The sequence below is a fragment of the Odontesthes bonariensis genome, chromosome 8 (assembly GCF_027942865.1).
Source record: "Odontesthes bonariensis isolate fOdoBon6 chromosome 8, fOdoBon6.hap1, whole genome shotgun sequence".
NCBI lineage: Eukaryota > Metazoa > Chordata > Actinopteri > Atheriniformes > Atherinopsidae > Odontesthes > Odontesthes bonariensis.
In genome coordinates, this window is record NC_134513.1 from 8,147,084 (window position 1) to 8,163,335 (window position 16,252).

Genomic DNA, 16,252 nt, shown 5'->3' on the forward strand with positions numbered 1-16,252 from the left:
CGTGGCTTTCATTCAATGTTTTTTTTTTTACCTCTTTGTGACAGGTGTATAAACACTTTTCCCTTTATGTGTGATCGGGCAAGAAGCTGAGCAATTTGTTCTAAAACATTTTTTTTTTTTTTTTTTTTTAAATGGAACAAAAAAAAAAAAAAAAAAAAAAAAAAAAAAATCCCCAGGACTTCTTCGACATGATTTTTAATTATCCAAAGATTGGACACTTTGGACAAGAAGAACGGCTGCCTCCTGATTTCTTAGGTTTTACTTTTAACTTTTTTTAAGCTGGTAAACTCATGACTTCTTTGACGTAACTGTCAAAAAATGTGAAAACTGTTATGAATTCATTATATTTTAGCACCACGATGGAACTCATTACCTGTGTAATCAAAAAACTTATAGAGGCCTGTCACCGCCTCCCCCTACATGACAGGTCAACACTGTGAGATGGTCCATAAAATATACCTTTGATGAAAGGCTCTCTTCCCAAAGAAATAAGGGTCTAGTTAACTGAAAATTGATGGCATTTGCAATGAGTAATTTAATTAGCTTTTAATGGGAATATTTCACAGGTTAAGCAGTCAAAATAATAAAAACTATTAGACATTAAAGGGACACAGAGAGTGGAAGGATATATTTCCACTATTTGAAGTATCTGAGTGTAGATAAGGGGCCATGTATTGTACCTTTGCCAGGGTATATAGAGGCAACAAGTGCCGTCTAATCTCAGGCTGTCAGTTCAGTTCTTCTTTAATGGGTAGTTAGCTATTCCAGCGAGGGACAGAGTGTTCATGCACCGCATCAATTATCTGTCGCACAACATCTGGCAGAAGGAAGTTGATGTACCACCCTTTTTCTACTTTTTAAAACTCAGTTGCTGGAAAAGATAAAGCAGATGGATATCTGCAGGGGCTGTATTCAGTCAAGTGAAAAGAAACAAATACAGAGACAAGCTAAATCCCTGTAGTGTACTGTATCTTTTACAAGGCTCAGTGGCAAATGCACAAACTCAACCACCGTAATACATCCCTGTGAGATTGCTCTCAAGCTTCAATGGCCGAATTGTGTTTACAGTAGCAGTAATGCAACAAAAAGAGAATGTTGTGCAAAACCTGGATTGGGTCCGGTTTAATCTATGGAGAAAGGAAAAGCTGGACCTCAGAGGCTGAGTGTGACCATACTTACGAAGACGGATCTATTGAAACAACGACACACACTCAGTCATTCAGAGCACCGATCCTTACCGTATTCTCGGTGAAATTGTAATCCAGGGAGTATTGTAATTTGCCCAGTTTCTCATCCTCCTTGGGCTCGGCCTCTATCTCCGTTTCAGTCAGCCCTGTCTCCGCATCCTCCTCATCCTTCAAGGCCTGAAGGAGACACCCACCAAGAATCAGTGCCGCCTGTTTGTCGCTGGTGCTAGCACCCAGCCAGCTGTTCCCTGCCCAGGTCCAGCCTGTGGACCTACTCCTGTAAAAGCTCCCACGTGTTTTATGATGTAAAAGGGGAAACGGGGAAAGCAAGCACTAAAACACCATAGCAGTTAACACCAGGACATGCTCTGTGATGCACTAAAACCCCGGGCCTGGTCCCCTGTGGTGCTTTTCAATCAAATTCTGAGTGTTGCTGTCTAAAAGGAGGAAAGATCAAATGATGACGCCAGAAATGAGAGCAATGAACAGGCGTTAGAAGAAGGAGGGAGGGTAGAGAGACACAAAAAGAGAACAGAAAGAGGCAGAGAGAGATGTGTCTGGAAAATATCACAGTAAGACAATTCCCTTGATGTTTATTTCAGGCAGATCAAGTCTTTGGCAAAAACACAACTGGGAAGTGTCTGAAGTGGCAGAGAGTGAGAAGTGAAGTTGCCCTTTCTCTAGCTTGGCACTGAGGTCGGGTAGCAGGTGGTGGCACTGGTGGGGGGAGGAGAGGTGGGGTGGTGAAGGAGTTTCTTATAAGAAAAACATGCGATTGAAGAGGCAAGGACTAGCTCTCAATGTCATTCATTCAGCATCAAAAAGTTGCCTTTCCAAGATCTCTTTTTCGTTTGGCATGCAGAGCATTCTCTGTCATACACAACAGTGCTCTTGTTTGACTCCCCATTCCTATGTCTGGTTACAACCTCAGACATACAGTCCCATTGTCATCATAGCCCTAAAGCTTTAATGTTACCCCCTACGCCGATGGTAGCTAGAAGCATCATGCCAGCAGTGGGTGGGGAGGTGTTGGTAAAAGGGGTTGTAATGTACATCAGGGCCTGCTTCTATTAGTTTGTTAAGTTGCTCATGTGAAAGCAAAAGGCTGAACAACACTGATTGGGTATAAAAGTTGCTGCTGAACCACTCTGCCTTTTGTGAGAAAAATCCAATTTGAGCTGTTTTGTTTGACACGAGGAGAGAAAAGTAGAGCAGGTAAAATGATTGAGGAAATAAAATCTCTTGATCTAACAATCACGATTTAACGATTTGTTATTTTATTTTATCATTCAACCTGTATGTGACTCGGCTCCAGGAAAGGTATGATCATCTTCACCTGGGCTCACAGAAGTTAATGCAAATGCTACTGTATGTCAAAAGGTTCCTTTTGATCGACAACTTCAAAAGAACATTTACTTGAACAGCCTCTCAATCATTCTACTTTTGCTCGCCACCACTCGTTTGAAATGTAAATCAAAGATTCAAAAGGCAGGAGACTTCAGCTTGGCACAAAAATCGATGTGGTTCAACCTCATCAATGCACACCAAGTGTTTCTTTCATTCATATATATGTGCATATGCAGGTTGTACGCACATATATATACAGTAGATATACATGTACAGAATGCATAGTTACATATATTTGGTTCTATGGGAGTAGTAGTTGTTGTCAAGAGGCTATAAAAAAAATGTCAGAGCAGCAGGCTTAAGAAGATCCAACAGCAATTAGGAACCTACCGCCAGTGACCATCCCGAACAGTCATCAGACACAACACAGATAAGGAGGACATAGAAGGAAGAAACACAAATTAAAACAACCACACACAGGAGTTAACACTAGAGTCTGGGCACACCGGGAGAAATGACTGCTTGCCTCGGAAGTGTCAGATTCACCAATCTCAGAGATTAGATATTAGGAACTCCAATAACTCTCTTATTTTGATTAATGGCTAAATGAAAATAAAAACCTGGACTGTAAAAAGACAGTCAATGTTAGAAAATAATGAAAATTCTCATTCCCTAACAGGTTAAGTGATGAACTGCACTGCAGCTGTTTGATTTAGTTTCCCAAGCTTTCAGCTGTTCACGGTTCTATAAGAAAATCAGAGAGTCTTCAAGGCCTGATTTGAATAAGTCAAATGAGGTATAAAAAACATGTTCAGTGGTGTCTGTCTGTGACTCTGATCCCCCTCTGATTGCAGAGGTGTTTCAGCAAATTAAACACACTTTGTACATGACTCCACGGAGGATGGCACTATAATAATGCTGTGAAGGTGCAATTAGCGTGCCAGCTCCTCTCTCAGTGTTGGCGTATAACAGCCTCCCCTTCTGCACTGTGGAAAGGTAGAGTTTAATTTAATTCCTTCTCATTTGTTTATCGTTTGGTGACGTCATTTCTCTGGGTGGGTACCATTTCTTTACAGCTACTCACACTCTTCAATAAGTGAGCAGGTCCTCAAACGACAAAAAGAAAACAGTCACAGGAACCATAAGCAGGAGGAAAAAAAGAAGAAAAAAAAAAGAGACCGAAACGCTCTCCCTTAAATTTGAAGTCATCTAAATGACTTCAATCAACTCGACAATTAAAAAAAAAAAATAAATAAATCATAGTTTTCATGCTGCTGGATTGAAAGAGTTACTTGTTCAAATTTATCATCGTGTGCAGAAGCCCTAAAATTATAAAAAGATTACACAATATCGCAAATAACATAAAAATACGAGAAATTAATGGAAATATCTCAAACTTATTTCTGGATAAAAAAAACAAAAAAAAAACTCTTGCACATTGTCATTCGAACAGGATTTAGCAAAACGTTTGATGTTATCAAATTAGCAATTGAGACAATAGTTGAAAGTCTTTACCTCGGTTTTGGCTCCATCTTTGACGTCCATCATGTTAATGGCATTTTTGCCCTTGTCTTTGCCCTTCTTTTTGTTTTTCTTCTTGAAAATCCACTTTTTGCAGACGCAGAAGCAGCATGCTAACACCAGGATGATGGCCACAAAGGCAATTGAGACAACGGCCCATGTCGGTACTGTGGAGAGAACAAATGGGACCAAGCTCGCATTAGGTGTTTGACATGAATAAAACCCCGCCTCACAAAGAAGCAAGCAGTGAACTGTTACAAAGCAGCATTTGAACCGAAGTTCTAAAAAGCAATGATTACACCAACTGAGAGGTGAGATAAAAGCAGGAAATTGTGCGGCACGTCGACACCTTGGTCCATCAAGAAGTGGCAGACTCCTAATGATCAGCCCCGACTTGCAGGACAGAACTCGACTGAACACCTTCGTCCAATTTAGTGGAAGTAACAGAAGTTGGCTTTTTCCACTTGTCATTTGAACAAAAGATTTTCAGACAACTGACTTTCACTGCAATCACCGGCAAGCACAGAACTCACCAGGAGTGAAAGCGATTGTGATTTTGCAGGTTGCGTTTGAGAGGCATTAACACAGGTGTGAACACGACAATCACATGATGCAGTAAAACCGGACTGGATCACAGAGCTTTTGCAATAAAGTGTACGCACGCTATTTTCTCTGGAGAAAAGGTTTTACAAGCCAACACAAGGTCTAAAAAGTGTTCTGCACAATTTTTCTTTGATCAAAATGCAAAGAAAAGAATTTGAGGAAACTTGAATTATTGTACATATCCCAGTCTTGTCAAACAAATGTCTTAACTTTTAAAACAGCAATTGTTTTCGGAATGTTAAAGCATGACAGTCAAAAACTAGATCTCTAACAGACTAACATGTTCTAAACTTTATCCCTTTTTTCACAAAGGGATGAAGTTTGAAGGATAAAATGTATTGAACATTTTAAGAGTTCAGCACATTGAGAGCACTTTTGCACTGCTGGTGTGAATTGATCCAAAAAGCAAATGAATTAAACTTCTATACAAACTCTACTACTTTTCAGACCAATAAAAAACTACAAATTTTATAAAGTTCCAAGAAATCAAACACTGCACATCTTATTTTGGAAATAAAATTGAAGGAATTTCTGCATTGTTCTGCCTCTTGATAAGCTCTGACCCTCAGCAAGGCTTCCACCTTCACAGCTTTCCAGTTTTAATTCTGCACAGTAATTCTGTTCCTGAATAATTGAAAATGAGTACAGATGATAAAACCAGGGATCATTTCCCGAAAGCATTAATTTATTTACAATTAAATGACACTTCTGTGAATATCTCTCGTGAACAGCTTCTGACATCATCACTAATTTGTCATTAAGTACAACTGATGTGATTAAGAAACCGCTAAATAAAGAAAGCAATTCATTTAATGTCATTTATGCATGCGTATTCATATAATCAAGATGTCTGGAACATAAGTTTAATTTTGTGTTAAAAATTAACATTTTCATGACTGGTGTTACGACCTAGGAGAAAAACACTTTGCAAATATTCATAGGAAAATAAATGGCATACAAGTTGTTTTTCCTCTTCCACCAAATGTTGTTGGCTTCCTCAATGGACCTGGCTAAAGAAATTGGGACAAACAGCAGTCCGACCTGTCACCTCCACACCGTCAGACATAGAACACAACAGCTGTAGCCAGCCATCATTGCTTAGTCCTTCCTGGTGACACAAAGGAATACCGCGTACACTAAACACAAAGACGAAGGGAGAAGTGGCGATGTTTTAAGGACCGGGGGACAGCATAATGTCCAGATGGGCTAAAAATAATAAGAAACCTCACAACAGACTTCTCCCTTCAGCCGTCAGTTGTTGCTCCTTCGTTCCACTCAGACATCAAAGACCTGGCAGCCCACTTCCCATTATAACAGAGGAACAACAAACCGATATTTGAAAAACCCAGTTGTGACAGTGTAAAATGTTATTAAAACAGTGTGCAATAATTTCCAAATCATTTAAACTGTCTATTTCACCGACAACATTTGAAATCAAACAAAATTACTGAAGACAAAAACAGTTTGAGATAAAGTTGATGAAAGTTTCCAAAAAGTCAATGTTTTCTAAAGCTGGGAAAAACACCAGAAAAAGCATTTAACATCAAATGACTAACTGCATGGGTAAATAGCTCTGAAATTTCAGAGAGATAGAGAGATTAGGGAAAAGTATTTGTATTCAAGGCAGATTTCTTCTGTAGAGAAAGATAAATTCCTTAAGACTCAGAAAACCCGACATGGTTCATACTTTTAGGAATGAACCCAACAGTGCTCATAAATCCAAGTCAACTGAAAACATGAGCCAGAATAAACTCGGGTCCTTTTGAAGACTTTATCTGGAAAAACTCCAGAAAGACCCATCAAAACAGAAAAGTATATTATAGTCTATCACTGGGGCTTTGCTCGATAGTATTCAGTCATGGTTCCTTTTGCTGAAGTCTAAGGGGAGAGAGGGAGAAGGGAGACGAATCGATTCTCTGTTGACAAAATCAATAAGCACTCTCCTCCAAGGAAAAACAGTGAGTGATGCTCTAAAATAACTTTAGGATCTACAACTCCGGCCTTGCCTCGGAGCAGTGTGGTAATGGAGGTGACACTGGACAGGCCTCGTTTACAATGAGCCACCCAAAACTAGGAGCATTTTCTCTGGAAACTTGACAGTTAAGGCAGAATAAGAATCAGCTCAGGCAAAGTTTGTTTTGTAGGATTTAAACTGAACACCGCTGGGAATATCACACTAATTATACTTATGTGGCTAGGTTAAATGTTCTCAGTTTTCATGCTTGAATTTGAGTTTTTCCACCAATCTGTTTTGAGCAATATTAAGGTATGTTGTTACATTATTGTTGACGCACAAAAAACTAACACTGGAAAGCTTTAACCCTGATCATAAGAAGTGTGTCTGTCTGAGGCAAACATCTCTGAGCGTACAACTTTTACCTTGCACACACAAATTCAAATCCAAAGTAAGGTGAGGAGACAGACTGTGTTCGAGAAGTGACGGGTTTTGCGCAGGCAAACCGCTGTGAGAAGCAATCGCCTCTCTTTGGAAACTGAAGATGGTGATTTTCTCCCCTAAATGGAAGCTTTAATTTACAGAAAACAGAAAGAATATACCGTAAAAACTTTCAGAAATGTTATGTCGCTCTGCAGTCATCTTGGCATTTCATCAACGCTCAAAGAGCCTGTTGGAACGCCACTTAAACAGTTACGGTGGAAATCAATGCGCAAACTCGGCTTTTATCTTAATCATCAAGCTCACGTCTTGCAGTGAAAGGCACTTCTGTGTTCCTTAATTAAAGAAACTTGAGTCCCAGAAAGCAATAAAAGCATTCACTAATTAACTACATTGTGCGAGTGTCTTTTCCCGAGAGAGAGAAACGGAGCGAGAATCTGAAAAATGGAGGGAGAGGCAGCATTGCCAGCCTCCACACTGCACTCCGACTCCCCACACTTATCTCTTGTTCCGCAGTATGTTGCGTTGAAAATTAAGTTTCTCTAATGGGAGGGCTGGGCATGGTGAAATCCATTTTTGCTGGTTCTCAAGGCTGAAATCACTTTTCAGCACTGCATGGCATCTAAACTTGAGACGATTTAAATGTAGGAGTCGATCTTTCTACAACTGCTCTATAATCTGTCAAGACTGAAACTAATCTCATGCAAGTTTTTGGGAACACAAACACATTTCGCCAAGTTCAAAACACGCCCCAGTGTGTTTTGAATCCTGTGAAATGTGAGTTTAATAAATATATAAAATGTTGTCATTTTTCACAATTTAACTAAGGAAGAAGTCTAAAATTTAGCAATATTTTAAGGGTTTAAGGGTACACTAAAAATCTGTTGTGGTGAACAACAGGCTGACTTTGCATGCACACATGGAAATAGAGGATTTACTTGGAGAAAGAAGAACAGCGAACTGAAAAGTTGGGGCTTATCCATCTAACATGAGCAGTTTGATGGGTTTCCTGCTAGATTTACCTCATGCAGGTAGAGAGAATTGAACTGAACCTGAGAAATTAACTTCTCTCCCCAAGCAGGAGGCCTCACAGCCCTTCTGCTGGGAGCGCTTGTGCCTCCTTTCCCATGGTGATATGGATTGGATAGGAGTGTATCTGCAGCCTTTTCCTGGGTTAGAAAAGGACGACGAGAAAGGACCAAAGTTCTCTGAACCACCTACTCCTCTAAATAGTGTCCAAGGTGCTGCAACAGAGTGGCTTATTCTGGGGTGTTTGGTGTATTAAAAACCAACTGTTTAGCATAAATGTTCAAATAAATCAATTTTTAAAGCAATCTTTACAAACAGCAACCGAGTTGAAATAAATCAAAATTCTCCTAGAATAATACTTGAAAATTAGGCAGAGCAAGGTCAGGAAATGATATCTGTGAAATCAGTGTTTGTGTGCAGGCATTTGAATTATAATGGCCAAACTGAACTTACAGAAGAGGCATTTACTGCCGTCCGTATTACAACCTCAGGGAAACCGAAGAACAAGCACCTTAAAAATCTACTGGATTAGCTGTTGGGATCTAAAGAAATAATACTTATTATATTATTATTAATTATTATATTTAAAGAAATAATAATAATAATAATAATATGTAATACTCTTTGGTTTATGGATCCATTTGTTCCTCTTTCATCAAATACAACCTTACACAGATGATTTAAACACAGACAGCATTAGGTTTTGCCTCTAGCTCAATTAGACTTCTCTGTTCTGGCCAACTCAATAATTTAAAGGACTTCTGTTGCATTCATCCTCTTCTTTTTCCCTGGGAATACAGAGCACTTTATATTACAGAGAAAGGTTTCATGTTGGATATATTTACAAGGGCCTGGGTGTGTATATGAGTGTGTTACATTTCATCTGGGTTATATCCACTTCCAGCGCACTCTAATTCAGTGTGACAGGACCCTGTTGGTCAATTAGCCTTGACATTATATCTTGTTATGCCTACGAGAGCAACACTGTACACAGCCTTTCCCGACTGTGGGTGGTTGAAACCAACAATATGACTGCAGGAGAGATCCAACTTTGTGCAATCATGACTCCGAGCTGGAGATGATCAACACTGCATTCCAAGATCGTTTAAGTGAATCCCTCCTGTTATACTAAACAAGATTTAATTGAAAAATAACTACTGTGTCCATAGGATTAGGTCAAATAAGTTATTTTGATTTCTTTAGGAAAATTTGGGCCATTCAGCATGATGCATCTGTGGGAAATTGTGAAGTTACAGAGGAGAGAAAACAGCTCAGTTCGACGGGAGATTTTTGGTAATCTGTTAATTTGCATCAAAACCAGCCAAACAAACAACAAAGAATACAAGGGAACCAGCTGAAAATTATACTCGAGCCATAATAATAATAATACTATCAATCATCTTGCTTAAATAGCTCATGTTTCACTGTTTAGACAAACAATGTCAAAGGACAGAAACTCATGATAATGTATGTATTTGAACCCAAAACGACACAAGATGAGAAAACATCTGGCTGATCTTTAGAACCAATTCCTGATAGTGTACTCTCTGCTGTTGCTTTGACAAAAGTTTGACTGTAGCGACGGAGATGAAGCTTGTTGTTGGAGCATGAGGTAGCACGAGACGAATAGCTCTGCTGATCCCCTGCCGTAATCCTCTTTAATAAACTGTCTGTTGACTGTGAGCAGCCACTGTGTTAAATAAGTTAAGACACTTTCAAGCTCCAGCCTATATTTGACTATTTTTGTTTAGCTTAGACTCAGGTTAAACCAGTACGAGTTTTACTCCTGTAGTTGGTCTTAATTTAGCATTTGTAGCTGCAACAATCAGCTGTTTGACATGGATCTCTGTAACTATAACAAACATAGAAGATGTTGTTAAAATTGAAAAGAGTCCAAAACAGTTGAAAAAGTCAGTGCCAAAACGCACATAAAAGCTCTCTTAGAAAATGTGATTAAATGCTGCAAAGGAGGGAAGAAAGAAGTCAAATCACACATTCAGTTCTGCACGTGAGTATCTGAAATTTGTCATTAAAAAGCAACTGATAGGAAATGTCTGATAGGAATTGTTTTTTTTTTTTGTTTGTTTTTTTTAAAGCAACAAACCTACCTTCAATGGTAGATTTTAACTACAGATTTTTTCCAAATGTTTATGAAAACGATGATTTTAAGACCCAATGCAGAGACTTTTCTTTTGGCTGCCTTTTCAAAGCTTTGAGAGTGCCTTTCGGTGGCCACAAAGCTGAGATAAAAAAAGTAATAATGGGGGTAAAATAGAGGCTATGCCAATTGCTGGTCTATGACTTGAAGTAACAGCTGTTGGAGCCAGCAGATGTGGACCAAATAGCCTCTTTGCTCAGAGGTTAACTGTAAAGCCATGGCTGTTAAGAAAACTTACTTCAATGAACAGTTTTTCTCAGAAGCAACTCCTCTGTTCGATGGACAGCCACATGATTGTTTATTGTGATTACAGGCAGACTTCGGCATGCATGTTAGAGTGCGTTTAATTATCCTGGACAGAAACGCTGGAACAGATCAGAGCTTCCTTTGGTCACAGAACAATTTAGTGCAACACAACTGCAGATATATTGTTATCACTGATTTTCATGGCTGTAACTGGTCTACTTCTATATTCATTTTCTATGCTAATCCACAAATCCAGTTTTCTGCACTTCCAGTGTGAGGCTTTGCATCTTCTCTTGTTCAAATTCTTCTGGAGTTACTGAAGACTAAACAACCAGCTTGAATACATACAGAAATGATAGTTAAATCTGGAATAACTTAGCCAATTTGAGATAAAGCAAGTAATACATTCATTCACATCTAAATAAAGATTGTTCAGCTACAGAAAGGGCTGAGGGTAGATCCCTATGTGATTACTGACAGAAATTGAGCAGCAAGTTAGGCCAGTTTGACGGCTACATACAATCACCCTCAAATCTTGCAGAGCTTAAACTGCATTATGAGCCTAAAAGAAGATCTTCTGCAGCCCTGGTGGAGAGGTGGTGCTGAGCAAACAGCTGCTCCTTCTCACATATTCTTGTTACATTTGCTGCATGATTTTCTCCAGACAGTATCGATATTCTACGGAGTAAACAAGTCTTTGGGCATTCATCATCCTCTTGGCAGCATTAGAGAGCAAAGTCGCTGTTTTTGATTGAGGGGATGAGGTGAGAGAAAACAGTATTAGGTGAGACCTGGCAAAAAAAACTTTTTAAGATGATTTTTTTTTTTTATCCCGTTTCTTTCTGCCCAAGGTATACCAAAGATCAGACAATTTAAAAGGGAGCCAAAAGAAAATAAATTGTCTGCTCTACCGACCTCCAGATGTGACATGAAAAATCTTTATTGGCTTGGACTAGATTTGGTGGGAATTGTCTTGGTGACAGATGTTTAATGCTGAGCCAAAGGCAATATCATTCCCATCCAATCTCAGCAGTGAATACTCTTGATCCAATTCATTCATTCTCTGCACCAAAGATCAAAATATATTTCCATTTTCAATCAATGTCTTGTTTAAAGCTCAGTAGCTGTTACCATGAGAGTTATTTAAATACAAATGATGGCTTTTACTCTGTGAAATTGCTACCTGGTACAAATAAACATTCCTCTAAAGGAGAAATTATTCATGCTGACTACTATCTCTGGAATTGTGTTGTTTGTGTCCCTGGTGAAGAAATGCCGTTTCTCTTCCATAAAAGCCATTTCCATTGAGATATATCCACATGTAATTATATAGAAATCTAGGATTATGCTGAATGCCAAAGCACTTGGACCTGCAAACCATGCTTTATCCAACAAATGACAGAAAGACGACACATTCTCCTGTACCTAAAAGTGAAAGATTTTTCAGGCAAAAAACTGGGATGTGATAAAAGGACAGAGTGTTGTGTTATTGGAAAGAAGCCGTTTTGACTGAAAGCACAGGCAAGACAGAAAAACAGAAAATGTATCAACAGACAAGTAATGTTGCTGCTCATATTTTTGTCATTCATCAAGTCAACAATTCATGTTTGAACTGTTGACAAATATTTCAAATGTGATTTCGGGTAACAATTCTATCTGAGCTATTCAGTCACCAAATAGACTGCTGTTACTGTGTTGAGTCAGAGGCAGCAGAACAAAATGAATTAATCCCTTTGATTGTCAGAAGTCTTCAAAGTTCATGGCCAACAATGCTCGTTTATTGTGCATCACTGTCAAAAGTTCACACAACTGCTGCTGAATCATCTTTTGAGTCATGGTTACAACCAGGATCACAATGGATGCACAGATTTTTGTTTCGATGAAATTCATTTTGAAATCACACTGAGAGTAGTCACATACACATCACGCAATTGTACATAATGACAAGGAGTGGTGATGACTCACAAGCCCCTTTTTGGATGAGTATCTTTGTTTTTTGAGTGCTACTGGACAGGCTGTAGGATTGTGAGATTCCAACTTCCTTATAAATCCACCAGATTTATCAGTTTGTAGACAAAATACAAAAGTTCAAAACAATACTGGCAGTCATCAGCCCTGCTGATTGTGTATTGTTGATCTGTTCAAATGAAAATTACTCACAATAGACAGCTGCTTCATGCAATCGCCAGCAAATTATTTAGAGGTCAGTTAAAAATTAAAAGGTTTGGGCACCACTGGCAAAAGATTTTGCTGACTAGAAAATTAACTGATCTACAAAATTAAGGATTATGGGGTGTTCATAACTTTTTGTTGGAAAAGCAATGGCCTCCTCTAAGCAGCTGCCATGAAATCTTAAAGTTTAAATAATGTTGCCCAGAAAGCATGAGTCCTCACCAAAATATTAATAATCCGAAGTTTGAAAAAAATCTGCACAAGCCTGAAGCACGTTGGAAACTACTCCAAGGGACTGATGAGGGTAAATTAGAATTTTCTTCTTGCAATGAGCAAATGTTTGTTTGGAGCTAGCTGAGGATTTCACAACAGACCTCAAAGAAATGTAAAAATAATCTAATAAGTGGAAAGACCTCAAAACAGCAGGTCACTCTCTTGGTTTTCAGCCAGAAAACCAACAGAACGACAAGGTTCTTGCAGGAAAAGTGAAATAAAATCTCCAAAAACACACATACATGCTGCAATTATTTGGTCAGTCAATTTAACAGTTTGACAGAAGTGAGTCATCTTTCACTAAAAGCTTTTTAGAAACGGCTCATATTTGTACTCGCCTGACCGTCTAAAGGAACATTTTTTTTGACCAGGGCTGGATGCCACTGTGCTACTTTATACTCATTCATTTATCACTGCATCCATCAAAGAATATATAGATTATAAATTGAATTGTGATTGTAATAATAATGATTAGAAAATAAAGTCAAATTATCCCGGAACAGATGGCGAGATCTCAAAACCTCAGGATACACAGTACTTTCAATAAAGAAAGACCATGAAAACTACATTTTGTCACATGATTTAGGCCAAAAATCAGTTAATTTAGGAATTTTTGCTGAAAACGGATAAATGCATAAACACTTTATTTGTGTCACTGTTGGAGTGAGGAAAAGGACACACACTCACATGGGATTTTGTTCAGCTCATTCATGAACTTGTTCTTCAGCTTGGAAAAGGCCTCATCCTTCTCGCCTGTGCCCGGGCCAGCAATGTTGGTGGTGTTGGAGCCAGCGGTGGAGGAGGAGGCGGTGGTGGGTACGGGGGCCGCCGCCGCCAGTGCTTCCCTTCGACTCTCATTCATGGTTGCGATGCTGGGCAGCCAGGCAGATGCTGGACAAGTGGAAAAAGAGATGGAGAAAACAGGCGGGGTTAGTTTTTTCATTGTTGCTGCTGCGACAGATGCATGTCAGAGGCAGTTTGCTCGTCTTGTCAGATGACTGAGCTGATGCAGACCGTGTGAGCAGCTGCTGGCTTAGCCTGTGTAAACATCAGCTGGGGTCCGGGATGAATTGGCCAGCACTCTGAATTCAGAACAAAGCCACTAACTCATTACTTAAACTCCAAATTAACATCACAGAGCAGCCATAAAATGATTATTCATTATTCCCATTCAAAACAAGTCATGAATCTCAGTTCCCCTTCTGTCTTAATTGAAATTCTCTGCTTTCACAAGTCATCTGAAAGTGCAGCACATACTGTAATGTTGCAGGGTGGAGAAGAACCACAACTCATGCAGCATGCAAAGCTCTCTGTACACACCAGGTGTGTTTACTTTCCATATAGGTCTTTTATGAGGGTGCAGAAGGACACAGTGCATCTCTCATGTTAACTGCTACTTTTTGTGCGAAAGAGCTCATGCATCTCTACGTGTGACCTGTGGCGTAATGAAGCCTCAACCTCAGCCATGATAGTCATCACCTCACTCGGTGTGGGAGGTCGATTCCACATCATCTCAATACTGCCCCCAGGATAATAACATGACAATATATTACTAAGACACTAAAGGATCTAGCTCCAAAATATTTTTTTCTGGTATAATCATTTTTATTTTTAACCCGACTTACATTATAAAATTAAACTTAAAAGGGACACAGTATCTTTAAAAATCAAATATAGAAATACATTCAACTCCAAGTGGAACATCATGACACAAGACAGTTGCATTGAGCTGCAGCATCGTCACAATTCTCCTGCAGACTGGAGTTATTTATTGTGTACTCTTGCTGTGCAGGTTGTAATTTGTCTCCGTCACCATAGCAATTTAAGACGATAATGGTGTGCTAAATAAAACCAGTACACGGTGAAGATTGATGGCCTAATTTTCTTCCTCTGCCACAGTCAATGCCTGTTAAACCCTTAAATATTTTTAAATTTATTTTATTGTTACATATAAAAGGTATCATGCTGGCTGTAACAGACTATTGAAGGTTTCTCTGTACAGTAATTCAAACATTTACAAGTTAACCTCTAGAATTGCTTCTTGTGGTAATTCTTTCTTAACCTAACAGAGCTGGAAAGCAGAGGTTGCTGCTATTTTCCCTCATATAATCTCTGAAGGATATAAAGCCTCAGGGAGCTGAATTCCAATTGATGATTTCTTAAATTAATAAAAATCATTTTAAACAAGCAGTGAAGCAAGTACATTTGACATCTGCTAAATTTTTGTGCTTTAATGCTACATTTTACTGCCTTTTATTAGTTAAAGCATTAGGTAGACACTTCATTTGTAAATAATGGGATCCATTTCAGTCCTTTGGGCTTATTTACACCAAGTTTATGATCCTCCTCACATCATCATCTTTGTAAAAGAGACTTATGAGGCCAGCTGTGCAGCTTCATATGGGTAACTGGCAGTCCGTTCCCATTCTTATTTCCCTCTGACCCTTGCTGGAGTGAGTTCGATGATAATTTCTCATTCCCTGTATTATTTTCAGTTTCCCAGCCAATCTTGGAATTCAATCTGACCACATTCCTGCTTCTCAAAAATCTAGGTTATCACTGGTTGAGACTAGCTGCACCAACAACCAAGGTTTAAAAAAAAAAAAAAAAAAAAAAAAAAAAGCTTTTTTATGAACTCCACTGAATATATGAAGGATGAGCTTTGTGAAACAATTTTTGTCTCCTAATTCAAATGAAGATGCTACTGTAAAGGCTTAATATTCAGGACATGTTTAGCATTATTGCAGACAAACATCTCTTGTGTAATGCGTATTTCCTTAAGTTATCACAATTTTATCCAGTCTTTAACCAACCTGAAGCTTTATTTTCATCTTGAGGCTTAAATGTATTTAACTCATATTGAATATACAGTGAAATGAGAATGTGGTACTTTCAGATAAGATTTGTATTTTGTAAAAGTGCATCAGCAAGTGCAGCAAACACAGGTGACCAAGATAATGTTTGACCCCTACAAAGGTGTACTGCCATTTTCTTAATGAGAAATCTTGAATTATCCATCAAAAGCAGCAGTTAGTTAATGGCTGTCTGAAGTCATTCCTCAGCCTAAAGGCAAGCGACCCCCATAGTCAGCAACATGGGCAACAATCATTTGATCTCTACATCAAAGAAACACTGCTTTAAACTGAATGATCAATGAGGAATAATGAACTGATCAAAAGAAACTGTTATAGCAGGAGAATAAATGTATATGGAAAATCTTCCCATTTCAGCACCTAAAGTAATACTTAGGAACTTTGTGAAATAATTTGAAAACAAACACTGACATCACACAACATGTCAGAACATGCGGCAGAAACGGTC

At 38.8% G+C, this 16,252-nt stretch overlaps 1 protein-coding gene across 5 annotated transcripts in view; it reads right to left on the reverse strand.

Moving 5' to 3' along the window:
* The window catches only part of syt1a (synaptotagmin Ia), a 173,203-nt gene that overhangs the window by 31,134 nt on the left and 125,817 nt on the right, over positions 1-16,252 (reverse strand). For 4 of the 5 annotated variants that reach the window (XM_075471533.1, XM_075471530.1, XM_075471532.1 and 1 more), the window contains 3 exons: positions 13,619-13,822; positions 4,050-4,222; positions 1,239-1,364 (listed from right to left, as the gene is read on the reverse strand). In XM_075471533.1, the coding sequence (XP_075327648.1) occupies positions 1,239-1,364; positions 4,050-4,222; positions 13,619-13,793 (474 nt within the window). In that variant the 5' untranslated portion in view covers positions 13,794-13,822. The remainder of the gene's footprint in view (positions 1-1,238; positions 1,365-4,049; positions 4,223-13,618; positions 13,823-16,252) is intronic. The other variant, XM_075471534.1, reaches the window with a different exon arrangement.